Raw genomic sequence first — 24,284 nt, 5'->3', positions numbered from 1 at the left:
CGCAACGTGATGGGCCCGGTTGCTTGTTGAGAAGGAGTCGCAAGGTGATAAGAAGCGATGGGTCGAAAAGGATCTATCAGATGATCAGCTGTTGAACTTGTTGGGTCTCGGCCAGATGTAGATACTCACCTGCCACCGAGGCAATTAGGGTAACCTGTCTGCAACTCAACCTTCAAAGCGTACTGGTCGTCAGTAGTATGCCCACTACTGTAGCGACTTTTAGGAATTCGCTGTGAAGAAACGTAGCGTCTCTCTTCGTTTAGGAATTCGTTGAGGAGTCTGCCTCGGGTTCGCTTCCGGTTGGCCCCGTCCCGTAGCCGTGAGAAGAAATAGAACGGGTGTGATCCCATCTATTTCGACTCCCATGCTGAATTAGCCCACATACAACGTTTCACAAACTGGCCACACGCGTGACGTACCTTGTTGACAGTCCTTGCCAAGATTGTTTGGACGACCCTTTCCGTTCCGTTCCTTGACTGGCTTCGAACTGGCGAGTCGACGCCATGGCCGAAGATCCTAGAGCTTTGCTATAGCTTGTAGATCGAAACAGGTTGAGTATAGCAACCCTGACCTTGGGTGCTGGTTTTCCCTGGCTGCCGAAGGAGACATGACGCCTGCCCAGACAAAACCGTGATGGTAGGCAGTCGTCATCGTCGTCGTCGAATGTTTTTGAGGCTCAAGTTCCTGTACGCCTGTAGTATCACCGTCTCCCACAAACTTCTCGTCGCTTCTGAACGAACGAACGTGTGTCGGCCGCTCCGCGCTTGTCCTCTCCATCGTCATGTGCTAGATTTTATGGCGAGGTCTTCCGCGGCGTCCGACGTGGGACTCGTGATAGGATGGTCGAGAGCAAAGACGCCCGGTCGTGGTGGAAACTCGAGCTGCACGCGTCATAGGATCAAGCGGGTAGAGCTCCCTCTTCCCCTGTTGATTTGGTTGGTCAACTTTGCCGCCAAACGCTGAATCTCGTGCTCCAACAGCTGTGGGGAGTTCCTAACTCACATTTTGGTTCTGGATGCCTCTTGGCGAGTCCATGCGGCTCTGCTGAGACACGTTAGGGTTTGGCAGGTGGAAGTCTGGGGTGTGCATACGTCAACTGCAAGGAATTTCGCATGCATGTCTCTCCTGCGTCTGCCCAGTTTACCGTGTTTTTGATGCATCAAATTGAGGCTGGTTTATTCCCAAAAAGCAACATTATCAAAATGGTCAGTAGACGTCTGTTCCAATGAAGGATAGTCACGTGTGGGGTTCGAAGTACGTGGGCAGAGGAGGGCTTCGTAGTCACCAAAAAGTAGGAGCCTGAATTTTCAGAAGATTTTTTTCTATTCCGCTACAGAAGTTCCATAGGCTTCCCCCTCCGTCAATGCCCACAGGCCTCTCCCCAAGCGTTCCTCGCCAGTGCATGCAGGCAACCGTCGGCAGTTGTTTTTGTGACCGCTTGCCAAGGGGTTTGCCCTATCAAACCTCGGACGCCCCTTTTTGCTCAACTGTTTGTCCCATTGTCATTGTCCTACTGGCCGTGGAACCGGACTGTTTGTGCCTCGTTGCCGAAATTCCTAACAGCTGATTCACACCTGGTGGCAGAATCAGTCACCTGGTTCTGGTTGCTTGCTCGAATCGCCGTACCATGCGGCCTGGGTCTCGAGGGATGGGTAAGAGTCATTTCTCATTGGGGTTATCTGGGAGAGGAGAGAAAATCAAACTAACAGCATCCCATCAAAAGTAGGCCAGAACCAGTAGAATGCCAAACCCGCGCCGTACGGACAAGTCGAAAAAGAATGGACCTGAGGGGCCCCGAAACAAAGAGAATGACGAACGAGGACGAGACCAGGCTCGGGCGAACCGCCAGGCGAACCTGAATCCCCCCAGGACTTCAGTGGGCCGCCCCAACAAAACGACAGAGGTACAGATTCAAGTCATCCAGCTGAGTCTGTGGCAGCAGGGCTGCCGCAGCTCCCTCCAGATGCCATCTGATCACTCGCTCTCCTCCGAATCCCTGCTTCAACCGCCCGTTAGTCCTACGCAAACTCAACAATATCAACAGGGGAGAGACTGTTGGCTCTTACCTCTATGGTCCTAGAGACACTGACATGACGCACCAAGACTTGTCAGGCAGCAATTCACGAGTATTTCACGAAAGGGATAGCCTCGCATTTAAATAGCACCTTTTCCTAAGTACAATGTGTTCCCCCCGCCTCGCAAGGTTTCCCGAATACAGAAGCAAAAGGGGACTCCATGTTTGTCGAGGATTTGTGGAGGTTGACGGTTCGGCTAGAACAAGCCACACAATCTTGACTATAGGCGAGTATGTGCTACTCATGATACCTGCTGACTTCGGGGATAGATACAGTTTTGATTTTCTTGCCGATTCATTGCCTCACCACGAGGACACTACGGGCCGATTCGAAACCCAGATGACGTGGCTATCGGACGCCGGATATGAAACTCTGTTCACTGGATTCTCGATCGAGAAGGAATAGGCGCCGTGATACGAGATCATGGATGATCACTCGGTAAGAACTTCCCTCTTTTGCAGAAGTTCAGCAGTTGGATGATCAGACTAACCTAGGATATTCTCGGGACTACTCTGGGATATGGCAAACTCCGAGTCTTGCTGTTAAACTGGGCGTCATCAACACACAAGGATGTAGGACTCGTTGCTCAGAGGAACAAAGAGTGCAGCTGACTCCGAAACCTTCAGCTATCATGCACAAACGGCCGAAGAGTGCAACCCACCATAATCAAGGGCACTTAACTACGCGCTCGGGGAGTCAACTATCTGCCAATCTTTCACAGCGAGGACCGTCCCGACTTCAAGACGTCAGCGGCCTACACAGAAAGAGGGGATGAACCACAAACATGGTCATCTCCGGAGACGTGGACGATTCAGGGGCTGAGGTGGATGAAAGGGGAAGTAGCTCCGTATCTATACGTTTCAAGCCATTGATAGAGTCGCACAGTCTTTTGTAAGTCCTCAGAGCCGCAGACAGCTGAGCATGAACTCATTGGCAAAATCATTCTCTTAATGCACCTTGTCTGCCGAAATGCCCCTGGCCTCGCTTCAAGGTTTCCTCCAAGACTATCGCGCCACTTTACGAGAGGAACCAAGAGGAGTCATATCGTCTTCTTGCACCCTTTGTTAGATACACCACAGGTATGCCAAGTGCCACTCTCTCAACTCTCCCCAAAACTTTTTCGTTACCAAGAAACATACTCTGTTCAACTTCACCAGTCGAGACAGAATGTAGCTGATCCAATCCTTCTCTAGAAACAGATCCCACTTGTCTCAGATGACCACGCTCCACGTCCTCCCCGACGACCAACCCCTCGCCTGCATCCTAGGTCAGCAGATCCTCAAGATAGGGGCGCCCGAGCCGAGGGTAGAGAGATGGCAGCGGCCCAAGATGAAGAATGGCAAGATGACAAAGGGAGAGTGGAAGAGAGTGGTTCGACATCCATATCATGTTCTCACAGCATATGAGATGAGGAAGGATGCACTCTTCATTACCCTCAGTTTGTACCAAACGGCTGGCAAACCCTGACTTCAAGGTTCGTGGCCTTCCGACGCTGATCTAGTCTCCTGACTTCCCCTCAGCATCCCTTGAAAATTCAAGGATTCAGGACCAAGCCCCTTTTGTCTCTTTTGGTATATAGTTTTGTTGTCTATTAAGCCATGTCGTCTATTTCAAATGCTAACAATGGTCTCGAACAGAATCCCCTCGAACACACACCGACCTCCAATCCTCTCTCCTATCTACTCCCCCCCGAGTACTATACTAGCCAAATCGCCTACAATACAATACAATCCGCGGCGTGTATTATCGCTCATGAGAAGATCTAGGCTAAGGAATGGGCACTATGGCGTCGAGGATGTATCATGCCGGAGGTTGGATGATCTTTAGGAAACGGGTACTGCTTAACATTCTAGAAGAATCTCCCAATTCAATCTCTGCTATCTCCTGTCCCTGCCCTGAGACATTTGACGTATCAAAAGGATAATTCGTCTAATACAGGATTCAATGGGCTCCAGGGCCCTGAGGTAATCCCCAACCTCGCTCCAAGAATCCATCAACCGACTACATCTCCATTGTTCAACCCATGAACTAACAATTGCTCCACTGCAGAAATTACTCGATACTCGGACGTGCCCCTATCTTCGTCCCAGCGTCGACCCCCGAACCTACCAACTCTTGGCCCCACCTCGTTTCAGTTCGATGCGGTACCGGGATACCTGCTCTCTTTGTCTACTATTCCATGAAGCATCGGCTTTGAAGCCAATATTCTGCGAAACGCTATTGTCATTGCTACTCGGCCAGGCATCTTGCCTCCATGGGAAAAGCCCCTTGATCTACTGAGTGTCTACCATAAGATAACCAGTGTACGCCCAAGAGCTCCAGCTGAAGTAGATATCACTTGTTGCTTCAGATATCACAAAGTCACAGTAATCTTCAAAAAACCTTTCCAGCTGTTCCCTTGAGACTTTTCACCCGATAAGAACATCCTTTTCTTGCCCGAGTTCGTTCTCCACCAGTCTTTGTCCAATATTCGTCCAATGAGTACCACGTGCTTCCAAAAGAATCAAACTAGGTTGGGTGTCAGTATGTCGAGCCGGGAGCTGACAGGAGTTCTTCCTCAGACGTGCCTCTACCCCCGATGCACACGATCGTATCCTGATTCCCGAAAAGTTCTCCACGTAGTCACGGAGCTTGTCACAACGAAGGCACCGAGGAGGATGTGAATAATCGTCATGTTCCTCATGAGACGCTAGACCATATAGGTACATTAAGACACTCAACGTGCTTGCTTACTTGTTTGTGCTATGCCAGAAGCCATCCGATGCTACTCATGAAACGCCAAATAAAAAAAACCAATGCAGTCTGCCACCCTTCATCATGCAGTATTTACTTCAGGGTTGCCTTGAGAGGCAGGTTACGGGAGCTGCTCCCGACATAGACGGTCTTCTCGTAGTCTGTGATGACCCAGTTCTGGGAGACGACATCCCAATTGCTCAGGTCGCGACGAGTGATGTCAGTTGTAAATCTGACACTCTGGCCAGGGGCAATGTTCTCAATCCGATCGAAACCGCGAAGGACGCGGACGGGCTCGTTCTCGCCGCCATGACCAACGTAGAGCTGCGGAATCTCGTCCGATGTGGCGTTGCCAGTGTTGGTGATAATAGCACTAACGGTGTATAACACATCCCAAAGGTGAGGGTTTCCGCCTGGGGCACCAGAAGATGGAGGTCGCGGTTGGGCTGAGCCATCGAGAGCTCCGGGGGGCAGGAACTCTTCGGCTGTCTTCCCGTAGTGGGGATCACCAGAAGCCTCTCTTCCGGAAGAGGAGGTGTTCAACCAAGGGTAGATGAACTGGTAGATGTAGCGAATTCCGTCAGGGAACGTGTAGTCGGCAAGGTCAGTACTGTAGTTACCAAGGACCGGAGCAGCAATCGTCTCGCCAACAGGAGGATCGAAAGGAATCTTGTTGTGAGCTTGCACGTTGAGTTCAGAGTACTCAAACGTGGTCCAGGACAGGCCATGGCCGAACTCGTAGATGGGAGCAGACTCATCGTTGGACTTGCTGCCGTCGGTGCTGGGAGAAACCTGGTCGAAATGACGATAGTCAATGAAGACTCCCTCCTTGAAGTCATCCTGGGGAGCACCCTGGCCATTGTTGGGCTCGTAAAGGACATCAGTGCCGTAACTCTTTCGGGTGCGACCCCATGTGAAGGGTGAGCGACCAGGGCTTGCTTTGCCGTAGAGAATGTCAACAAGAGCATTGCCGGACTCCTGTCCAGGAACACCAGCCCACACTATGGCGGTAATGTTCGGGTTGTCATACCATTCCGTCAGGATGACAGGGCCAACAGTATGCAGGACAACAATGGTGTTGGGACAGATGGAGGAGACGTTCTTAATCAGGTCATCACCCTCGTTCCACAAGGTCAGATTCTTCCGATCGCCTTCGTTGCCGTCAACATCGATATATCCCTCTCCGGCATTTGCATTGGCAAACACAATAGCCGTCACGTTAGGCTGGCTAATGAGACTCCGCGTCTGTTCCCACTGGTTGTTCCGCAAGACGCTCTCGTAGCGAGTGCCGTCGAGGACAGCCTGGTTCTGTAGTGCTGAGTCGGGAGTAACGAGATAAGGGAACTGGGCTGTTCCTGAGCCCCAGGACATGGCCAGAGTGCCGTTGTTGCATCCGCGGTCGTTACAGCCGTTAGGACCAGCAGGGTTCGGGCCGGCGTCCTCGCCAACAACGGCAAGGAACTTGGGCTTCTTGAGAGGCAGCGAACCAGAGTTCTTAAGGAGGACGGTGCCCTTAGCGGCTGAGATTCGAATGTGCTCGCTGTGGTCATGTCGAACATCAACACCGAAGTTAATCTGTTCCCAATTTTCTTTGGCAGCGGCTTGAACGTAACCATAAGTGTCTCGAGACCAGGAAGAGAAGTTGATGTCAGGAAGGTCCTCAACAGTCTTGCCAACCTTGAAGAATGCCGCCATGATTCTCATAGCCATGTCGTCAATACGCCAGTCGGGAACAGTGCCGTTGACCACAGCGAGGGTCAGGTTACCACCCCAGAAGCTGTATCCGGTGTTGAACAGAGTGTCACCAGGCATGGTCATGTCAAGGCCTGCAACAGCGGTAGCGGCTCCAGCATGCTGGGCTTGCCAGTCACTCATGACGAAGCCCTGGAATCCCAGTTCGTCCTTGAGAATTCCGTTGAGAAGCTTTGAGTTTTGGCAGCCGTAGGAGTTGTTCAGCTGCTGGTAGGAGCACATGATGGCACCAACGCCCGCCTTGACAGCGTCTGCGAAAGGCCAGAGATAGAGCTCGTGCAAAGTCTTGTCATCAACGTTCGAGGACAGGGACTCGGTGATATTGTAGCCGCGGCCCAGGGATTCGGGAGCCTGGCGATGGTGCTCTAGGTCGTTGTTAGCAAATTTATCAGCTAAGAAAGAGAAGGGAGCATACCTTGTTCGTTGCCGATGTAATGCTTAGCACAGGCGATAGTACCACCATCTTGAATGCCGCTAACAGTCTCGGCCATGGCAACTCCAGCAACGTAGGGATCAACCGAGAAACCCTCCCAGTTGCGGCCGCCAGTAGGAGTACGACCGAGGGGGCCAGTAGCAGGCCCAAGTGCAACGTCGATGCCTTTCTCACGGTGCTCAGTGCCCATCAGGAGGCCACGCTGGTACCAAAGTGCTCGGCTCCAAGAGGCGCCAGCGGTAATACCAGTAGGAAAGGCAGAGTTATAGTCAGACAAGCGGATGCCGAGAGGGCCATCCTGCATGCAGAGACCACGCATTCCAAAACGAGGGAGTGAACCCACGTTGCCAACGCAACGTTCGCCCATCCATCTACCTCGAGTGTTAGCAGTGCTAGTAGAGTGTATAGGAACCTCGGGAAGGAGGTCAAGCAAAGTGTCATGTCAGGAAGGAGAGAGAAAAACAAGTGACTCACCCGACACCAGTGGTCAAGTTGACCTTTTCCAGTAGAGTAAGTTGTGAGACAAAATCTTTAGCCTTGATATAGGCTTCCTCCCAGCCAGGAGCGGCCGGGTCCATCCATGGGGAAGGATAATGGGGAGGAGAATGCGCGAGAGTGTTATTCTTCACACCGAGCTGTAGTGGTTTCTGGTCAGCTTGCGAATCAACCATGGGGACCAGCCCCGAAAATGCCGCGAGAAGGACGGTGAACCGCATCTTGTCGATCCCGCGGAAGCGAATTTGTTGGTTTAATCTTCGTGTTGGGCTTCTTCTTCGTCGTCGTGCAACTCCTCGTACATGCGCCCAAAGGCGTAGATAGAGAAGAAAAAGAAGAACAGCAGAGCACCCAGGAAAAAGATCACAACAAATTCCGAAAGAACGAGGTCGTAGTTGGGACGAGCAGTGGGGGAACGCATCTCGGAAAATACAGCGGCAAAGGAATGGCGGATAGCTTGAACTTGTGCAGGGGTTGTGTTGCGAAACGACGATGATGATTTGCGGTGGTGAAAGGTGGAGGTGGAGAACGAAGAAGGGAATTGTGGGAAGATGCAAGGGTTGTGTGGGTTCAGGGAGGGGTCCTTCAGTGGGAAGGGGGCTTGCTCACCCTGGGAGGAGCTGCAGCGTCTGTGGCAGTGGCCAGCAGAAGGGCCCCGAGGAGCCAATCCGACCTCATTCTTGCTGTAGTTTTCGGTTTGATGGTTAATTATGTGTTGGTATTTGTAGAGAGAGTCTCGAATATGGATAATACAAACATTTTATCTGCTCTGTATTTTTGTGGCTTTGGAAATAGGTATGCGTTGTGTTCTGCCCATCTGCCGTATGCCCCTGGAACCTCTGTAGAGCACAGTCAATGGGACGATATAGAGACCAGGCCCGAGGATTCAAGCCTGAGGGGATGCAGTCAAGCAGGAGGGAGATGGCCTTGATATAAAGAAAGACCGAGACTACTGGTCAATTTAAAAGTAGACCCAGCAGCTGCTGTGTGGCCTTTTATGTGCCGTCGTGGATATTACTCTGGTGCCAGAGCATCCGAACAAGCGCATGTCTTGGGCCCAGGATCTTTGCCCTCTCCCTCCCCTCTTCTTCCTAAATGCTCACCAATCCATTTTTTCTCTTGGCCCCGTATCCCTCCCCCTCGAGAGGGCTCCGGGCTTGGTACGACTATCCTTCAAGGACTCGGAAGCTTTTTTGGCCCAGCTCGATGACACGCTCCAGAGCGAAGAACCTACCGCCGATCGTTCGTCGTACCCCACAAACCCTCCAACCGTGAAGCTAGGGCGTCCAGCAGCCCGGCATTGCCAGGCTACGCCCCCCCTGCGCTCGTGGGGAATAGGGCCGATGATGGACCAGTTCGCGCAGTTGCAATGACGGCAGTCATGGGCTCTTTGCTGCGAAATGACCAGCTGATGCTCTGCTTCGGCTTTACTCGACCGACAGGCATCAACCCATCTGCTCCGATTGTCTACAGATGTAGAGTTCTGGCCATGTTGACGTCAACCTCTTTTTACGTGATGCATCCGAGTCTTGCATTGATCCTTGTCGAGGGCAAAAATCGATAGTGATTCCAAAACTCCCGGGCTGGAGATGGTGATCGGCACACTAGCTTTCCCAACGGCGTAACGCAGTGTTCAGTTTCATCTCACTCGATCCCCTTTCTTCCACGCGTTTGACAGCTGAACTTGACGTACACGTTTTTTGTGTACAATTGGGGTTTCTTCTAGCTGACCAAGACACAGGAACAGCTTTCTCTCCTACGTTCGACAAAGCCTCCAATGGTTACCTTTAACCCCCTGGCTAGAGATGACGCCAACAGCTTCGAACCCTTGTTCCTCACGTCCTCCCCGCATCCCAAAAATCCCCCGCGTCGTCGACCGATCGTCCGTCCATCGGCCCCGCGCTCTTCGGCCCGTTTCGACTCCAACGAGGCCTCGTGGTGCTGCACGCTCTAGTCTCGCTCTCTCCACGAGAGAGGGACCATCCGTCGACCGAGTCTAAGCCCCCCCTCATCCACAAGGTTACAGTTTACCCGGATTTCCCTCTTGCCATGCAGAAGCAACGTGGTATAAGCCCATCCTGTGGAATTGGTGGAATTGGTGTTCCGTGGTACAGAAGTCGGGTTGCTACAGGTTCTCACGCTCTGGCTCGTGTTGGTCCCGACCCGAACGAGAACGAAGGGATCCTCAGATCAAGCAAAATAAGGTTAAAACGAGTACACATGTCTAGAGGTCGTAGAGCTTGATACCTGTCTAGGCAGGTGAATCGTCTTGTCTATTTGTAAGACGGTCTCCCCCAGGTGATCCATCACAATGGCCGACTAAAGCCTTGATCGACCCATTCTACTTGCATATCCCTCTCCCTAATGCCAACAACACTCTAGGCCTGCTGTAAAACTTGATCCTTGGCTTCCCCATTGCTCCATAACCCATCAGTAGATTCCGGGGATGATCCGGTAGCGGACAATCTTGCGGTACTTTTCCCAGTCCTCGCCGTACTTGCGGTGACACTTGTCGTCGTCACGGCGCTCGCGGTGGATGAGGAGGATGGCAAAGTACAGGATGTAAAAGTAGGTGATAAGCATGCCCCATCCCTTGGCCTCCCCCTGGACAACCTCTCGGCCATCCCGCATCACGAACGCTCCCTCGGCCTGGGCACCGGCGCTCAGGATCTGGTAGCCGGCAAGGCCGGTGGGCAGGCAGTAGGGCCAAGACTGGATCCAGTCGCCCAGGTAGTTGATGTGTCGGGCAATTCCCCACCAGCCAGAGATGAGGAGCTTGCTGCCCTTCTTGGTCTGGATGTACTTGAGCTGAGACACCTTGGGATCGTTGGGGTTGGTTCGGAAGTTGTTCTTCTCGCTGTTGGCAGAGCGGAAAATGTAGAAGCCAAGACCAATGAGAGACAGCATCACGGCAAGACCAACAGGACCGAGTGAGACAGGGTGCACAGCCAGGTACCGGGTCTGCAGGGAGTAGACGAAGGGCACCCAGACAATGTCACCAAAGGCAAGCATCATTCCGAAACCGTCAGTGGTGATGTCCATGGTGGTCAGGATGGCTGGCTCGTTCCACCAAGAGTCAAAGACGTAGACGGTCTGGACAAGTGTGATGCAGATGGAGCTGTCGGTAACGTAGCCGTAGTTGCGGTACTGCTGCGCACACCAGGAACAGTTGAAGATGATCCAACCCATCATGCCAGGTCGGAGCTCCAGCCACTCCTTGAGGTCGACCTCGCCAATCAGGGGGATGACGACCCGGGGGTTCAGCTCGCGGCCAATGAACCAGTCGTACAGCATGTTGCCCGTGTGCCCTCCCGCGGCAAGCTCGCGGTTCTCCTTGTTTCCCGGCTTAACGCTGAAACTCCGGATGTAGACAAAGGTGGCCACGGCGTACGAGAAGATGGTGTTGGCGGTCAGGATCTGGATGAAGTTGTCCGAGATGAAGGTCCAGACGGGGAACTCGGCGCCCTGGGCTGCGGTTCCGGCGGCGAGAATAGCAAGGGTGAACGAGCTGCTGTACAGAGCTGAGACAATCAGCACTTTATTCCTGCAAGAGTTAGGGAAGTTGTAACACACTATTGAGTCTATACTTGAGACGACCCCCCGAGCGCAGCTCAGTGCCCTCCACCTCATGAGCGGGAAGCACGCGGTAGAGGATCAGAGACAGCAGGATGTAGCCAGCCGTGGCAGCAGAAGCCTCCCAGTTAACAAGTCCAGCGAAGCCATCCTGAGGCCATCCAACCTCCTGTTTGAGCTTGTCGAGCGAGAGGGTCTTGGGGCTCAGCAGAGACGGCGCGGGGCAGCCCGAGATGTCGTTGCAGACAAAGTTGAAGACGTAAACGAGGACGGGGAGGAGGAAGGAGATGGCGAATGCACCGGGGCTAACACGTCAGTTAGTAAGTAGTCTGCAGTCGTGTTAGTCGAGGGTCAACTCACGGTCCAAAGAACTCGTAGCCATGCTGCTCCTCAGAGGCAGCCTTGCTAGACTTGGGGGCCATCTTGCGGTGGACGAAGCTCGTTGTGTCGCGGGTGCAATTGAGCAAGGGTATGCAAGATCTAGGAGGGATCTCGAGATGTTATAAAGCCCCTGAGAAGCCACTTCCTCACAAACAACTAGCAACACTCAGGTTTTCAACGCAGAGCCCACCATTGGCAAAAAATCCTTTGCCTGAATGCACGTACGCACACGTTTGCCGTCGCGGAGTGATCGAGTTCCGCGTCGGCTCATTTAAAAGCGGCCTGCGCAACAACATGGGCCCCGCTGCCCGTCGTATTCGGCTCTAAGAGCAATTGACAAATGGAGAGCTTCGATAAGCTTTCAGGGGGAGCACGGAGATCGGGAGCCAAGGACGCCGACTTGGACAAGCTTTATCCCGGACAAATACTTAAGCCGGTGTCCTCGTCATACTCGCTCGCCTCTCCTTCCACCCTGTCCTTGGTGTAGCTGCCGGCCAATCATCAGCCACCATCGCCACGGAACCAAGCCCCCCTAAACTCTCAAGGGCAGGCTGCCGGGGGTTTAATTTGGAGAAGACAGTTTGAGGTTTTGAGTGTCGATGGGGAACGCACGCGTAATCAAGGGATGCCATACACTTTCACTTCGCAACTTGAACCTGTTCATCTTCAGAGTCGATTGAAGCCTCATTTTTTGTATGTCGAGATTTGTTCACGCTCTCTCCATCTTTAACGTTCATTCTTTTTTGGTCTGTGACGTCTAGTTGACCAGGTGCTGCTGTCGCGATTCCCAACTGCTGAATCTGCCTCGAGGCGCGATCACGACCCTCGTCCATCTCGTCCGTTTAAACGATCCCTAGACACGTCGATATGCGCTTCCGATCATTGCCGTTCCTCCTCTCCATAGCCTCAGCCGTCAGCGCAGAGCCGGAAGAGCTGCCGTCCACCACAACCCACGCCCCAGCATGTACGGCTACGTCGCATACCGGTAGTGGCGGCTTCTACGACCTGCGGCCGGACATGGCGGTGGTGGCCGACGACAACACAAAGAAGTCGGCCGTAATCAAGGATTACTTCTCCAAGGGGTATGACTATGGCAGGAACTTTACGCTCAACATCTGCGGCGCCGTTGTCGATCCCGTGCACGATGTCGTGGGTGTGGATGCCGGTCTGTGGCAGAACGTAAGCGCATACTACATGTCGCGCGGAGAGATTATTTCTATAGGGTTGGTTGACATGAGTATCTCCCTGAGAGAATGCGCCGGCTAATAGCAGCAGTTCCCAATCGATGGATTTGCAGAGCCGAGGTCGCAAGCTGGTTCTGCAATACACTGGTGGCTCTCCCTGTGGTGAGGATGCCGAACCGACAAACGTATTCGGACGACGGAGCGAACTCAGCTACAACGATGAAGATGCGACTTACACCCCCGTACCCGAGGCCTCTCAGGAGCCCAAGCCGATAGACACTCGAAGGCGCAAGTCAACCACCATCTCGTTCCACTGCGACAGAGATCCCGGCAGCACCTCTGCCAGCGTCTCTTTTGTGGGAACCGACCCTGAAGAGTGCGCCTACTTCTTCGAGGTGCGGTCCTCGCACGCCTGCGCCCACGCCGAGCCGCACAAGCCTGGTAGTGTAGGCCCCGGCAGCATCTTTGGGCTGATTGTGCTCATCGCCGTGCTCGTCTACTTCCTGGGCGGCATCTTTTACAACCGAACCGTGGCCCACGCCCGCGGCTGGCGCCAACTCCCCAACTACAGCCTCTGGGCCGGCATCTGGAGCTTCATTTGCGTGCGTCGTCCCCTTTCCTCGAAGCGGGAGAGATATCTTCCCTGAGTCACTGGCGATATACATCAAAAAAGGAGATTGTGGGACTGACGGGGGGATGTTTTTGTTTCTATAGGATCTGTTTCTCCGCCTCCTTACGGCCTGCATCCGCCGCATCGCTCCTCGGCGTGGCTACAGCAGAGTGAGCTCGAGTCCCAGCCGAAGGGATCGCAACAATGAGGCTGAGAACCGGCTGATTGACCAGCTGGACGAAGAGTGGGAGGATTAAGGGAGTTCTAAATTTGCTATGGGTTCTGGTGTTTTTTATTTCTCTATGGGGGTATTCTTCTTTGAAGCTGGGTTTCTTTGTATCTAGACGGGGACACACTGGAGTTTGATGGGGGGTGCATGATTAATGGGTCGAGACACGCTGCATTATCAACTAGCTCTGGAAGACAGGTTGGTATGTTGAGCAATGCCATGATGCTATTATTTCACATTATTTGAGCAAGTGTCTGACAGGCAATGTGTTACTCCTCATGCCAGCTCCGGATCTAAGGGGATGTGGTGATGTTGTAGTGTAGAGTTCAGTTAGCTACCCTAGAGAGAAGTAAAATCCCCAGAAAACAAGGCCACAGCAGATGAACCCTCGACCCACGGGTTCGTCATGGGCAAATTTGCCTCAATAGACAATCTCCAATTAGCTACAGCAAACCACGACAGACGCTGCAGAAATCCAAATGCAGAAGTGTTTGCTTCGTGACGAACCACAGGCCAGAGGCGCATCTTCAGCGCAGTCTAGTCAAGCCCCCAAGAGGGTCTGAGCGAAGCAAGCAAGACAGACATAACGCAGACTGCATTCATAGGTGTGAGCGGCACGGCCCATCCCTAAGGCGATGTACTGTACCTAGCACGGTAGTCACTGTTCTTCTCTCTGACTGTCCCTCTAAGCCACAGTGAGAGCACGGGCCTTGGGGAAGATGTCTCTTGCAGAGCCTGATCGAAGAACTACTCTAGCGTGGACTTGCAGATGGGGATCCTGCCACTAGGCAGCAGGCAAACATGCGTTTGCCCAATTGCCATTGACTTGTCATGCATGTCCTGATAATGGGCAATCGGGCTCTAGGTCCGAAGATTGACATGACGCTGCGGATGCACTGGATGCATCCGGATCGAGCGAGTTGAGCGAGCCCTCATAAAAAGCAAAGGTGGTTTGTGTGTTGTCCTTTCTATTCTTCCCATTGTGTGTGCGTGTGTGTGCGTGTGTACGTGTGTGTATCTGTTTGCTTGTTTTCTTACGAGATCTGCCTGGTGCAGACGAACAAGTGTCGAGGGATATGCACTCATCGTCTGTGACGTGACAAACCGACGAGTCTTCAGGGGCCGAGGACACAACCTGCCATGCCATGCCATGTCACTCCAGGCCCTCCTCTGGCTTCTGTCACTTCTGAGAGAGAGCCCTGCCCCACCTTTGGCTCTCAGATCTCCGATCCTCAGATCGATTCAGCCCCAAGAGGATCAGATCATATGCCCCCCCCCCTACTAAAGCCTACCAGACTTTAATTCCCCGTAGAATGAAACACAAGATCAGACAGATCCAACCTTGGATCTCGCTTGCACTCAGATCCACGGACCCGGAAATCGGTTCGATCCAAATCTGCACTGCACGATGAATGGATGGGGGATGGGCAGGGCAGTGCAGCTGCCTCCAATAACAAAAGGGGGAGGAGACAAAAAAAAAAGAGAGGACGAATCCCTGCCCTTGTTTCTCTCAACGGTTGCAGTTCCCCTGCCCAAGCCAAAAAGCGTTAGGTGTCTCTATTTTTCTTCCAACGGGCACCAGCAACGGTTTTCGCGTGGAGACGGGAAACAAGTTTTTGTGTAGGTAAGCACCAAGCCTTATTCTGGCGACATCCATAGTATCATGAAGGGTCTCGAGTGTGCCTCCAAGTAAAACACGTTGCCTCTTTGTCTACGTAACTCATTGAGATACCCGGGTATGCGTTGAATCACAGTGGGCCAGCATATTTCTGCAGTGATGAAGCAGCAAAAGTAAAAAAAAAGCACGCCCTTGACTTGAGTGGCAGAAGCTCCCTGCATCCAGTTTGCTGCCCTCTCCAGCCGAGTGCACAATTTTTTGCCTGCCCAGTTCAAAAGCCTGGATGGAAAAAAAGTGACATTCGAGAGAAAAGAGGGATCCTAACAGGTGTTCGTCCTCCCGTTCGTAGTCCAACTACGTCAACATGCAATGCAATCCTGGCAGGCAAAGCAATTTTCATGTAGTTTCCTCAGGGCCTGCAGAGCGTAAGCGGCGAGTCTAGCTGCTGAGGCCAGAGACGCTAAGAATGGTGGGTGGGAAATGCGGCAGCAGAGGAGGCGAGCAAACTTGGGGAGGATCGTCGTTCTGGAGATTTGATTCTGTCGTCTTGAGCTCTGCGAGAGGCTCCAAGAGGAAACTCGAGTGTGCTGGGGCTTGTTCTATCTGGCCTATCGAGTGCAGAAAGGGGAGAGCTGAGAGATCACGGATCATGGGATCATCTTGGAAGCAAACAATTTCTGTAACCCGTCCTTGCCGTTCCAATCTCAGGTCCCTCGAGTCCTGTCTTGCCCTGCCGTTGCCGACATTGGCTGGTGGGCTCCCAATCGCTCCCGCGTTTCAAGCCTCTGCCGTAGAGAATCATGGACGGGTTTCCCAAAACCGAAGGGCCTGCTTAAGCCAAGTGATCTCGGCCCCAGAGGACCCCGTCATCCTAGGAGTTGGAGGGTGTGCCAGCGTGCGTCTCTCTCCCCCGCTGCCCTTGATTACAGACACGCCCCCTCGTGGTCAGCATCCAGAATGTCTCTCTCGGAGAAGACACCCCGTGGGCCGTTATCCTGGGCACACCGCCCCCCTGGACGCCATCATGCGGGTTCCCACGCGGCGACAGGGCAGAAGCCGTGCGACCTATCAGTTCCGGGTATCTGGTATGCGACTTTCGCCCAGGAGGGAAAGGTCGCCTTTTCCTTCATTAGTCTCGACGACCACGGCTCAGCCCGAGGATATCAAACTTGCTCTGTCCCGGGCTGAACCCCCCATTCGAAGTTGAGGGAGCGTGGGAGGGGCGAGGAGGGGGAGTGTATACGACTCGGCGGCGGCGAAGACGGGAACGGGAAGCGCTGGGAGTGGTCGAGCTCGAAATGTTTGGGTCTTGCGTCGGTCTCTGCGAAATCAAGGGGGGAGGAGAGTGGAGAGGAGGACAAGTTCTAATGCACGGAGTTAGCAGCACGACCAGATAATGATTTCTGAGAGCAAGAGGAGAGGGAGAAGAGGGATCTGGGGAACCTTGTGCCCTGTGTCGGCGGTCTGGAGCAGGTGATGTGCATGCTATGCTGAGTCCCGACATGACACGGCAGTGACCGACTTTTTGAAATTCTACGGAGATCCATGGAAGACTGGCAGACTGCAGGTATGCAGCCGGGCCTTATGCAGTGAGACGATGAACTAATGGGGTAGCACAAGGGCAGATATCCATTAATATTTGACTACTACGAAAAGGTAAATGTTCAAGTTGCGGTCACAGACTGTGAATCAATGCACGAGTGGTGAATTAAAGAGAAATGCCAATGTGCACATCAAGCTTATCATCATCACAAACTTGTCCCTCCAGTGGTTTTCCCTCTAGCCTGGGGTGGACCACCAGCTGCAGCTCTCCGAGGGGCTCTCCCTCAAGTTTGCCCTCACCATTTTTTTTTACCAATCCGGATAATTCAAACATGGCCCCGACGAAACCGGCGGGGGTCTCTCTCCTCTCCCCTTGGCGTGCAGACGTCAGTGCCCAGGTTAGGGCCAGATCTGAGCGAGTGCCACAACCTGCAGCTAGCCCACCTCCCCGGCATCAGATGCCGTGCTCTCAACGGCTCAACTTTCAGCGATTATGCCGAATGGCTGCCAAGATTGAAACTGTCCTTCCCTGCACTGTCTCTGACCCGTGTGGCTTTAGTTCGCAGATGACGGGCTTGGACGACGACATCCTCATGGGGCCAGCGCCACCAGGGTGGGCAAGCAAAGTAGGATATATTTAATCTACGGGGGGTGATGTCGAAAGCGATATGCACTGCCTACGATGCTCAAAGACCCTGTGGGGGAGGGGGGTACGTAGATAATGGAAAAAAGCATGCAGGCGAAAAGGGCGACGAGCGTCTGCCCGGGAGCCTCCACCACGGGAAGGGGGAAATACGACGCTGGAATAGCCTGTCGAGGAACTGCAGGCCAGGGGCGAGTGTGTTGCGTGCTCGAGCAGAGGGAAATCGGCGCTGGCGTGGCTGACGAGCAGGTATATCAGATGGCCTGCCCCCCCAGAGATCCAAGGGGATGCATCACCTCAGATGAGACCTCAGATTCTTCTCAGATCCTCCTCAGATTCAGCCCCTGCTCGTTGCCAAATTCTCCTGAATAGGAATAGACCCCTGTTCGACGCCTGAGGAACCCTTCTGGCGGTGCCCTGCCCCCCATTGTCCCGTCAACCTTAGACGTCACCCATTGGCCCCAGGCAACCTGTGCGGACACAGTGCGCTAGAGCATTGTCAACCCTGCGCCCACCGTTCCTCTGGACGAACGATCGAGGCTTCCATTTTGGGACATTTCTCAGATTCTTCTCAGAATGGTTTTTAACCGTATTGATCAAGACATGAGGTCGTTCGCCGGAGGGGGGCTTCTGGCACCAATATATAAACCCCCTCTGAATTCTGATCTCTTCTTCCCTTCTCCTTCACACTTCACAACATCATCTTCTCGATTTGCTCCTTATCCAAGTAGCAGATCTTCAAACCTCTTTCACATCAACCCATCGCCAACATCAAGTATGTTCACCACCCACCCAACCTTCTGATACTTTCTTTTCTCCTCTTTGCATGCAACCTCTGTTGTGTACTGACGCTCCGGCACTTTGCAGATCGCTCTTTGTCCGCACATTGCGGCGGTCAACCCTTCTACGACAAACTCCATTCCACCGCTATCAACATGTTCGAGAACTTCGACTTCCGCGTCACCACTGAGCAGATGCAGGCCTATCAGCAGTGGCAGGCCGCTATCATGCAGAACTTCCGCAACCTGGGCATTGATCCTGGCACGACGTTTGAGCCACTTGCCATCGACCCTGCTCTCGAGCAAGCTGTCCAGGTATGTATCTTCATTTCTTTTCTCGTCTTTATCTTTTCTCTTCGTCTTGGCCCTTCCCCTCTTCCACCATTGACTCTTCTTCTGTCTTGGGCTTCACCTATCATCCCTACATGGCTTTGATAACTGACCACCACCTCAGATGCAGGCCATGAACAACGCCGCTGTTGGTCCTCAGGCCCAGCAGAACATCCAGGCTGCCCCCGTTGCCCTTCAGGAACCCATTGCCCAGGGTATCCAGAACAACGGCGACATCGTCTTCCCTACCTTCGACCCAGTCCATCTTGATGCCAACCAGCTCGCGAACATCGTTTCCGCCGACCCCGCCAAGGTCGAGCAAGCTTCCGACTCTGACCACGACACCGAGATTGCCCCCGAGTACGAGGATGACGTCGATGCCGAGGGCGAGCCTGCCGACTTCCAGGATCTCATCGGTTTCCCCAACCCCGTTCCCATGGCATCTGAGGATGTCGCAGCCCTTGTTCGCCTCAGTGCTCTTCCTATTGACCAACTTTCTCAGGTCATCGTCGATCTCCAGAACAGCCTCCGGCTCAGGGAGATCAACATGATGCCTGGTGAGGAGATGGATATTGACCAGCCCGAGCAGATTGACGGCATTCCCACCTTTGCCGACGCTCCTCTCCCCGGAACCAACGACATCCAGAACCACCAGGTCGAGGCCCAGCCTGCTCAGAATGCCAACCGCTCTCGCCCCGACATCAGAAGCTTCCCCCCTCCCGACCATACCTGTCGTGCCTCTCGCGACCAGTACCTCATTGATCGCCGCGCGGATGGCTTCACTTACCGTGAGATCAAGGAAGCTGGCGGATACGCCGAGGCGGAGCCTACCCTTCGGGGTAAGTGGCGGACTTTGACGAAGGATCCCGAGCAACGTCTTCGGAGGCCTGTTTGGAAGCAGCACGATGTAAGTCATATCCACTTTGAACTGCTTTTTGACTTGTGCTAACCATCTCCCTCTACAGCTCGAGTTGCTTCGCCGCGTGACTTACCGATGGTTCACGGACAACAACAAGGAGGTCGGAGATGCGCGACCTCCTTGGAAGATCCTGGCCCAGGAGATGTTCGACGAAGGTGCCAGTTACCACTTCGGCAGCGGTACTATCTCCAAAATGTGGGACATCGTCCACGCCGCCGACCGGGACAACGCACTCCAGGAGATCGCCCTTGCCAACGCCAACGCCAACGCTTGAGCAACACTTCACTCCACGGTTCTTCACGATGGTAACGATTCTCACGACTAACGAGTTGATACCCCATTCCCAACTTTCCAATTGCTTCTTTCAAAGCACACAAAAACATGGTGGCTCACAAGGATCTGATTTCACGTTGCATTTGCTCTTCATGTTCTCTAATGGTTTCTTTTCTTCATGGTCATCACTGCGCAAGGGGTTCAAGGTCGCACACAAAAGTTCAAGGCAAATGAAAGGCACATAGGTTCATCAAGAATTCAACAGCATCTGGTTTTCTCTCGAAGGATCAAGGGCAAGGTCCAAGTAGAGTAGTCAACCACAGATAGCTTCAGGGCATGGTACCCAGCACAAGGATGAACAGGCTGCTTCTAGTTATATGAATTTGATTTCTCACATCACACCTGGTCTTGATTGAAACTTGAATGCATCGTGACTTGTTTCTTTGTTGTCAATGTTGGTGGTGCTTGCAGGCTGTTGGTGTTGCACGAGGGGATTCTCAAACACCAAGGCCCGACACTCCACGATAGATCAACGGTCTGATGATTCGACTCTTTGATCTTGCGCATCAAACATTAAAATAGTAAATGGACTTCATTCACGTTGTTTTTATCTACGGTAAGGCTGTTTGTGATCGCGAAATGCGCTGCCGTGCATTTTCAGCCCCTGGCAAAAAAAGTTCCAGGCTCCCGCCCAGTGCCTCATCCAGACTGTCAAAATGCATCTTGTGGTGTGGCCCTCCAAGCGAGCGAGGGCAAGGTCACGTGTGGAAGAACATTGCAGAATCTAGCACATGCGGAAAAATCTTTGTACACATGTCCGAGTGCGGTCCAGTACATCTGGTCTTTTGATGGGGGTCGTGTTAATCTGTACTGTTGAGCTGGCCGCTTCTACCCCCATAGAGCTGCTATAAATATCTACGAACAGGCATTGGAAGAGAGCACGCATTAGTTTGAGTAGATGCTTTGAATTATCAAACATGATGCAAACCGCGACCCATATCCATTCGTACATACATGAAATCCATTCCCCTCAGATTCATTGGATCAGCAGTAAATTTCCAGTATCAGTTACAAGTAACCTGTAGAGTATGGCCTTCCATTTATCTAGACCGAGCCGGCCGAGACCGCTTCTAAAGGGACAGGGGACCAGGGTAGAGGTAAGACGGAACACCAATGTGCCGAAGACCGCGCTTGAGAGCACCAGGAAACTGCTGGATGATTTTATAATCATGTTCTTCTTTGACCAGGACAGTGCCAGCCAGGATGGTGCCGTTGACAGAAAGTTTGATGCCGAGAGGCTTGCCCTCATCGTCTTCGAGATGGATTTTGTCGGACAGGCGAGGCAGAAGAACCATGGTGTCCTTGGTCATGGCTAGGTTGTAGCTGATGCGAGATGGTCCGTCAAGAGGAGGTTCGCTCTCATGCTTTGGATGACGCGTGATGGTAGCTTCGACCATGCAGCCCTTCTGGTACATGTCGAGGTAGGTAGAGTGAAGCTCGTCAGCATCCATGCCGGAGATATTGCGGGCGATGGCTGTGAAAGGGAGTTTGGTTACGATGGTTCCAAAGAGTTTATCCTTGACGGTGAGCTTATCAGCGACGACGGACCAAGGGGAGTCTGGTCCTAGACCATCCTTCATCCGGGAGATGGGTATCATCTGCACATGGCGATGGGCCTGGCTAGCACCCGAGAACTCGCCACTGTTAAAGAAAGTGAATAGCCCATCTCCACCCTCAGGATTTTCATATCCGTCAATACAAGCACGAATGGCGGCAAAGTCATCTCTCTCGAGTAGATGGTCCTGATCCTTGAAGTCGTTGGTGGCAAGGATGAAGTGCTCAGCTGCAATGGCGAACTTGTTCAGAACAAGGTAGTGGGAAGGACCGAAGTCTGAGATACGGAGAGCTTCGGGAGGATTGTTAAAGACGTCGTTGGCAAGCATGCGAGCTTTCCTGGCCTGACGCTTGATCTCTTCCTCATCTGCTTTGGGGACATGATGGGGGTCGGTCTCGGCTTGGGCTTGTGACTGAGGAGCAGCGGGAGCGGCACCAGGCTCAGGCTTGCGTGAGAGACCGGGAGCGAAGCGCAGTTGGAACTGGATAGAAGTTAGTACCTGCAAGGATCACACGGGAACATGTGTGTCATCCATGAATGTCATGTATGTCATGGAACAGGGGGACGACGCTTACAGGGACCCCGCCAAGGGTCAGGACAGCCACCTCGGTGGAGTAGAACGTGAGCTCCTTCTGGCCAAGGGCACGGGAGAAGGCGGCTGAGACCAGCCGGGGCAGGTCATTGATAGGAAGAATGCCCGGCATTTTGTGTTGAGAGAAGGTATACTCGGGAGAGAAGGGGCTATCCCAGCAAAGGTGACGAGTTGGCGATATGAGCTTGCTTGCTCTGAGGTTCTTTGTCTGGGTCTGTGCTGGTGCGGGAGAAAAAGAGGAGGGCGAGGTACCGGGTACAAGGTTCCACAAGGTTCGATGGCGGCACGGGTAAGACATCCGGTCCATTGACGTTAGGCCCCCTGCCCCTGGACTCTGACACCTTCAGCGCTTCTTCTCTGCTGTAACCGCGTTATCTCCACTGTAACGTTCCTCACTCTAGCATTCTCCGATACTGCACCTTCAATATCGTGCAACTCTACTCTCCTGGCTCAACGCCTTGTTTGATTTTATCTCGCCATTTTTAACATTATTCAAATTATTTCGTGGCTCATACCGATATATTTGCCACCCTGTTGAAGCATGGTGTACTCTCAGTCTTGCTCAGTTCCTCTCTGTTGACCATTCCGACCTCCGCCATGCTACTTCACTCTCGAACTCCTCTCCGCGGTTCACTCGCTCTGTTCCTTGGTCCCTTACCGAGCAACCAAGGATCTAGCAGGAGGGAGGGCCCTCTGAGGCTTGCGGAGCAACCAGGAAACCAGTGAGTAGCACCAGATTTCCCCGTGGGCGCCGCCCCCTAACAAATTCTAGACTCCCCGACCGCCATCTCCCATCCCGACAACTTGTCCCGTCCCTTGCGCTACCCTGGCTTACCGTCTTCTGTTCCAAGTCCTTGAAACTTGCCGGTGACACGTCTATATGCATGCAGTGTCACTGGAGCACGTTGTGGAACCTTGCCACCGGAGGATTCCCACGGGATCACAGCAGAGAAGAAGCCTTGGCAACAAAATTGCGGTCAAGGATGAGCGGTCAGTCATTGAAAAATAATTGGAAGCCTTGTTGAAGCAGATACCCGACTCTGGAGTCAGGAGACAGGGGTCTGGCTTGGTGGTTTAGCTGGAACTCATGTCGTACATAGGTGGCTCGCCCGTCCACTCGTCGATCGTTACCAAAGTAGCAAGAAGAAGGAGAATCTGACCGCCTAGATGTCTTTGGTATGTAGCCAGATGCTCGCTCATTGGCGAAAGAAACCTTCAAGCCCCCTTTAGCCCAACTTGGCTTGACGTATTTAGCACATGCAAGGTCCTCATAAGACAGTGCAGCTATATACCAGGTTCTATACTGCCAGAGATTATTAGAGAGTGAGACGACATGCTCCAAAGATGTACCAGAAGCCTCATGTAAGTGCAGACAGCCCCATCGATCCGTGGCCGGAATGTCACTAACACCCCACTCGCCCATGTAACCCCTGCGATCCTCACGACGATCCATCCTTTAGAGCCCACAGATACCTACAGAAGGAAGCGTTCCAAAGCCTCGAAGAAATGGGGAAAGAGAAAAGACCCCCGGAGCTCCCGAGATGCTCACCGGCCTAGGCCCCCTGGGGGTCCAGGGTCGCCGTGACACAGCAGGACTGGGTCAAGGGTCCGACTTACACGCGCAAGGCATGCAAGACTTACAACAAAGGAAAGGGAAGGTGGTACCTTGGTGTCCCAGAAAGCCAGACTGGGATCCCTGGTGCGAAATGAATCACCACTCATCGTGTGCTAGGACTAGACGCAGCGATCCTATGAGCGTCAGGGACAACTAACGATGGGCTCAACACCGTTAAAAGCCATGCATGGCTAGTGGGAGTTCACCACAGTTGGCTTCCCGAAAGTCACTGCCATGTAGCGGTGTATCCCTCAGCGTTCAAGGTACGGAATTCTCTGGTCCTCCCGGCGTATAGCAACCGTTGTACACCCTCAAAAGCATACAACCAGAGTCGCAGGCAATGCAAAGAATGGACACAATAAATGTATATTTATACAAATGGGGGTTTTTCTTACTGGAAATAAGTTCGGAGCACAGGGCTGGGTTAGGGTTTCTACGCTTCGCTCGGCTGTACCTCCGGAGAAGCACACTGGAGGATGAGAATTAGGGCACTGGGCCGCAATTCGGATTTGTTATGACACCATCAACGTAGCTTCTTCTAGATCCATCGAACTCTGAGAGTGTATGGCCGGCAACTACAGGGGAATACGTGTTTGAACTCTGAACGGGCGTGATACATAGCGATAGCCCCTGAAAATGGTAGACACTTTTGCGATGGTAGTTTGCAATTGCTACTGATAAGATTCGCACCAAGATCTCCCGGCTTACTACGCCGTTTGTACTGCTCTGGAATGTCGATGGCAATGAGGCAGAGCGACTTTGCTACGCAGAGTGGTGATGGAAGGTAGATTGGGGAGTCCCTGAACTGGACCACCTGTTGAGCTTGGCTCATGCGATATTGTCTCGGGGCCTTCCATCTCCATTTATAGATGAATACAAAAGTACCACATCGC

The 24,284-nt window shown here is 53.0% G+C and overlaps 6 protein-coding genes across 6 annotated transcripts; 2 read left to right on the top strand and 4 right to left on the bottom strand.

Annotated features, from left to right (window-relative positions):
• Positions 1-4,901: 4,901 nt before the first annotated feature.
• On the bottom strand, positions 4,902-7,709 carry MRS44_003482 (uncharacterized protein; the record flags this gene model as incomplete). The annotated part of the gene is made up of 3 exons (XM_046275384.2): positions 4,902-6,925; positions 6,976-7,364; positions 7,468-7,709. The coding sequence occupies 3 exons, from the start codon at positions 7,707-7,709 to the stop codon at positions 4,902-4,904; spliced, it is 2,655 nt and encodes an 884-aa protein (XP_046137599.2).
• A 32-nt stretch (positions 7,710-7,741) lies between these two features.
• Positions 7,742-8,599, bottom strand: MRS44_003481 (uncharacterized protein; the record flags this gene model as incomplete). Its single annotated transcript, XM_065623228.1, has 2 exons — positions 7,742-8,171; positions 8,592-8,599. The coding sequence occupies 2 exons, from the start codon at positions 8,597-8,599 to the stop codon at positions 7,742-7,744; spliced, it is 438 nt and encodes a 145-aa protein (XP_065479300.1).
• Positions 8,600-9,918: 1,319 nt separating this feature from the next.
• On the bottom strand, positions 9,919-11,483 carry MRS44_003480 (uncharacterized protein; the record flags this gene model as incomplete). Its single annotated transcript, XM_046268486.2, has 3 exons — positions 9,919-11,009; positions 11,062-11,366; positions 11,422-11,483. The coding sequence occupies 3 exons, from the start codon at positions 11,481-11,483 to the stop codon at positions 9,919-9,921; spliced, it is 1,458 nt and encodes a 485-aa protein (XP_046137598.2).
• An 826-nt stretch (positions 11,484-12,309) lies between these two features.
• Positions 12,310-13,493, top strand: MRS44_003479 (uncharacterized protein; the record flags this gene model as incomplete). The annotated part of the gene is made up of 3 exons (XM_065623227.1): positions 12,310-12,665; positions 12,718-13,228; positions 13,341-13,493. 3 exons carry the CDS (start codon positions 12,310-12,312, stop codon positions 13,491-13,493), a joined length of 1,020 nt encoding a protein of 339 aa, XP_065479299.1.
• A 4,710-nt stretch (positions 13,494-18,203) lies between these two features.
• On the top strand, positions 18,204-19,570 carry MRS44_003478 (uncharacterized protein; the record flags this gene model as incomplete). The annotated part of the gene is made up of 3 exons (XM_046280828.2): positions 18,204-18,362; positions 18,502-19,284; positions 19,343-19,570. The coding sequence occupies 3 exons, from the start codon at positions 18,204-18,206 to the stop codon at positions 19,568-19,570; spliced, it is 1,170 nt and encodes a 389-aa protein (XP_046137595.2).
• A 1,129-nt stretch (positions 19,571-20,699) lies between these two features.
• Positions 20,700-21,888, bottom strand: MRS44_003477 (uncharacterized protein; the record flags this gene model as incomplete). The annotated part of the gene is made up of 2 exons (XM_046275383.2): positions 20,700-21,665; positions 21,760-21,888. 2 exons carry the CDS (start codon positions 21,886-21,888, stop codon positions 20,700-20,702), a joined length of 1,095 nt encoding a protein of 364 aa, XP_046137594.2.
• Between the last annotated feature and the right edge of the window lie 2,396 nt (positions 21,889-24,284).

The sequence above is a fragment of the Fusarium solani genome (assembly GCF_023522795.1).
Source record: "Fusarium solani strain SB1 chromosome Unknown bctg00000001, whole genome shotgun sequence".
In the NCBI taxonomy this organism is placed as follows: Eukaryota; Fungi; Ascomycota; class Sordariomycetes; order Hypocreales; family Nectriaceae; genus Fusarium; species Fusarium solani.
The sequence above is the reverse complement of the archived record's forward strand: the minus strand, read 5'-3'. Positions and strand labels throughout refer to the sequence as shown.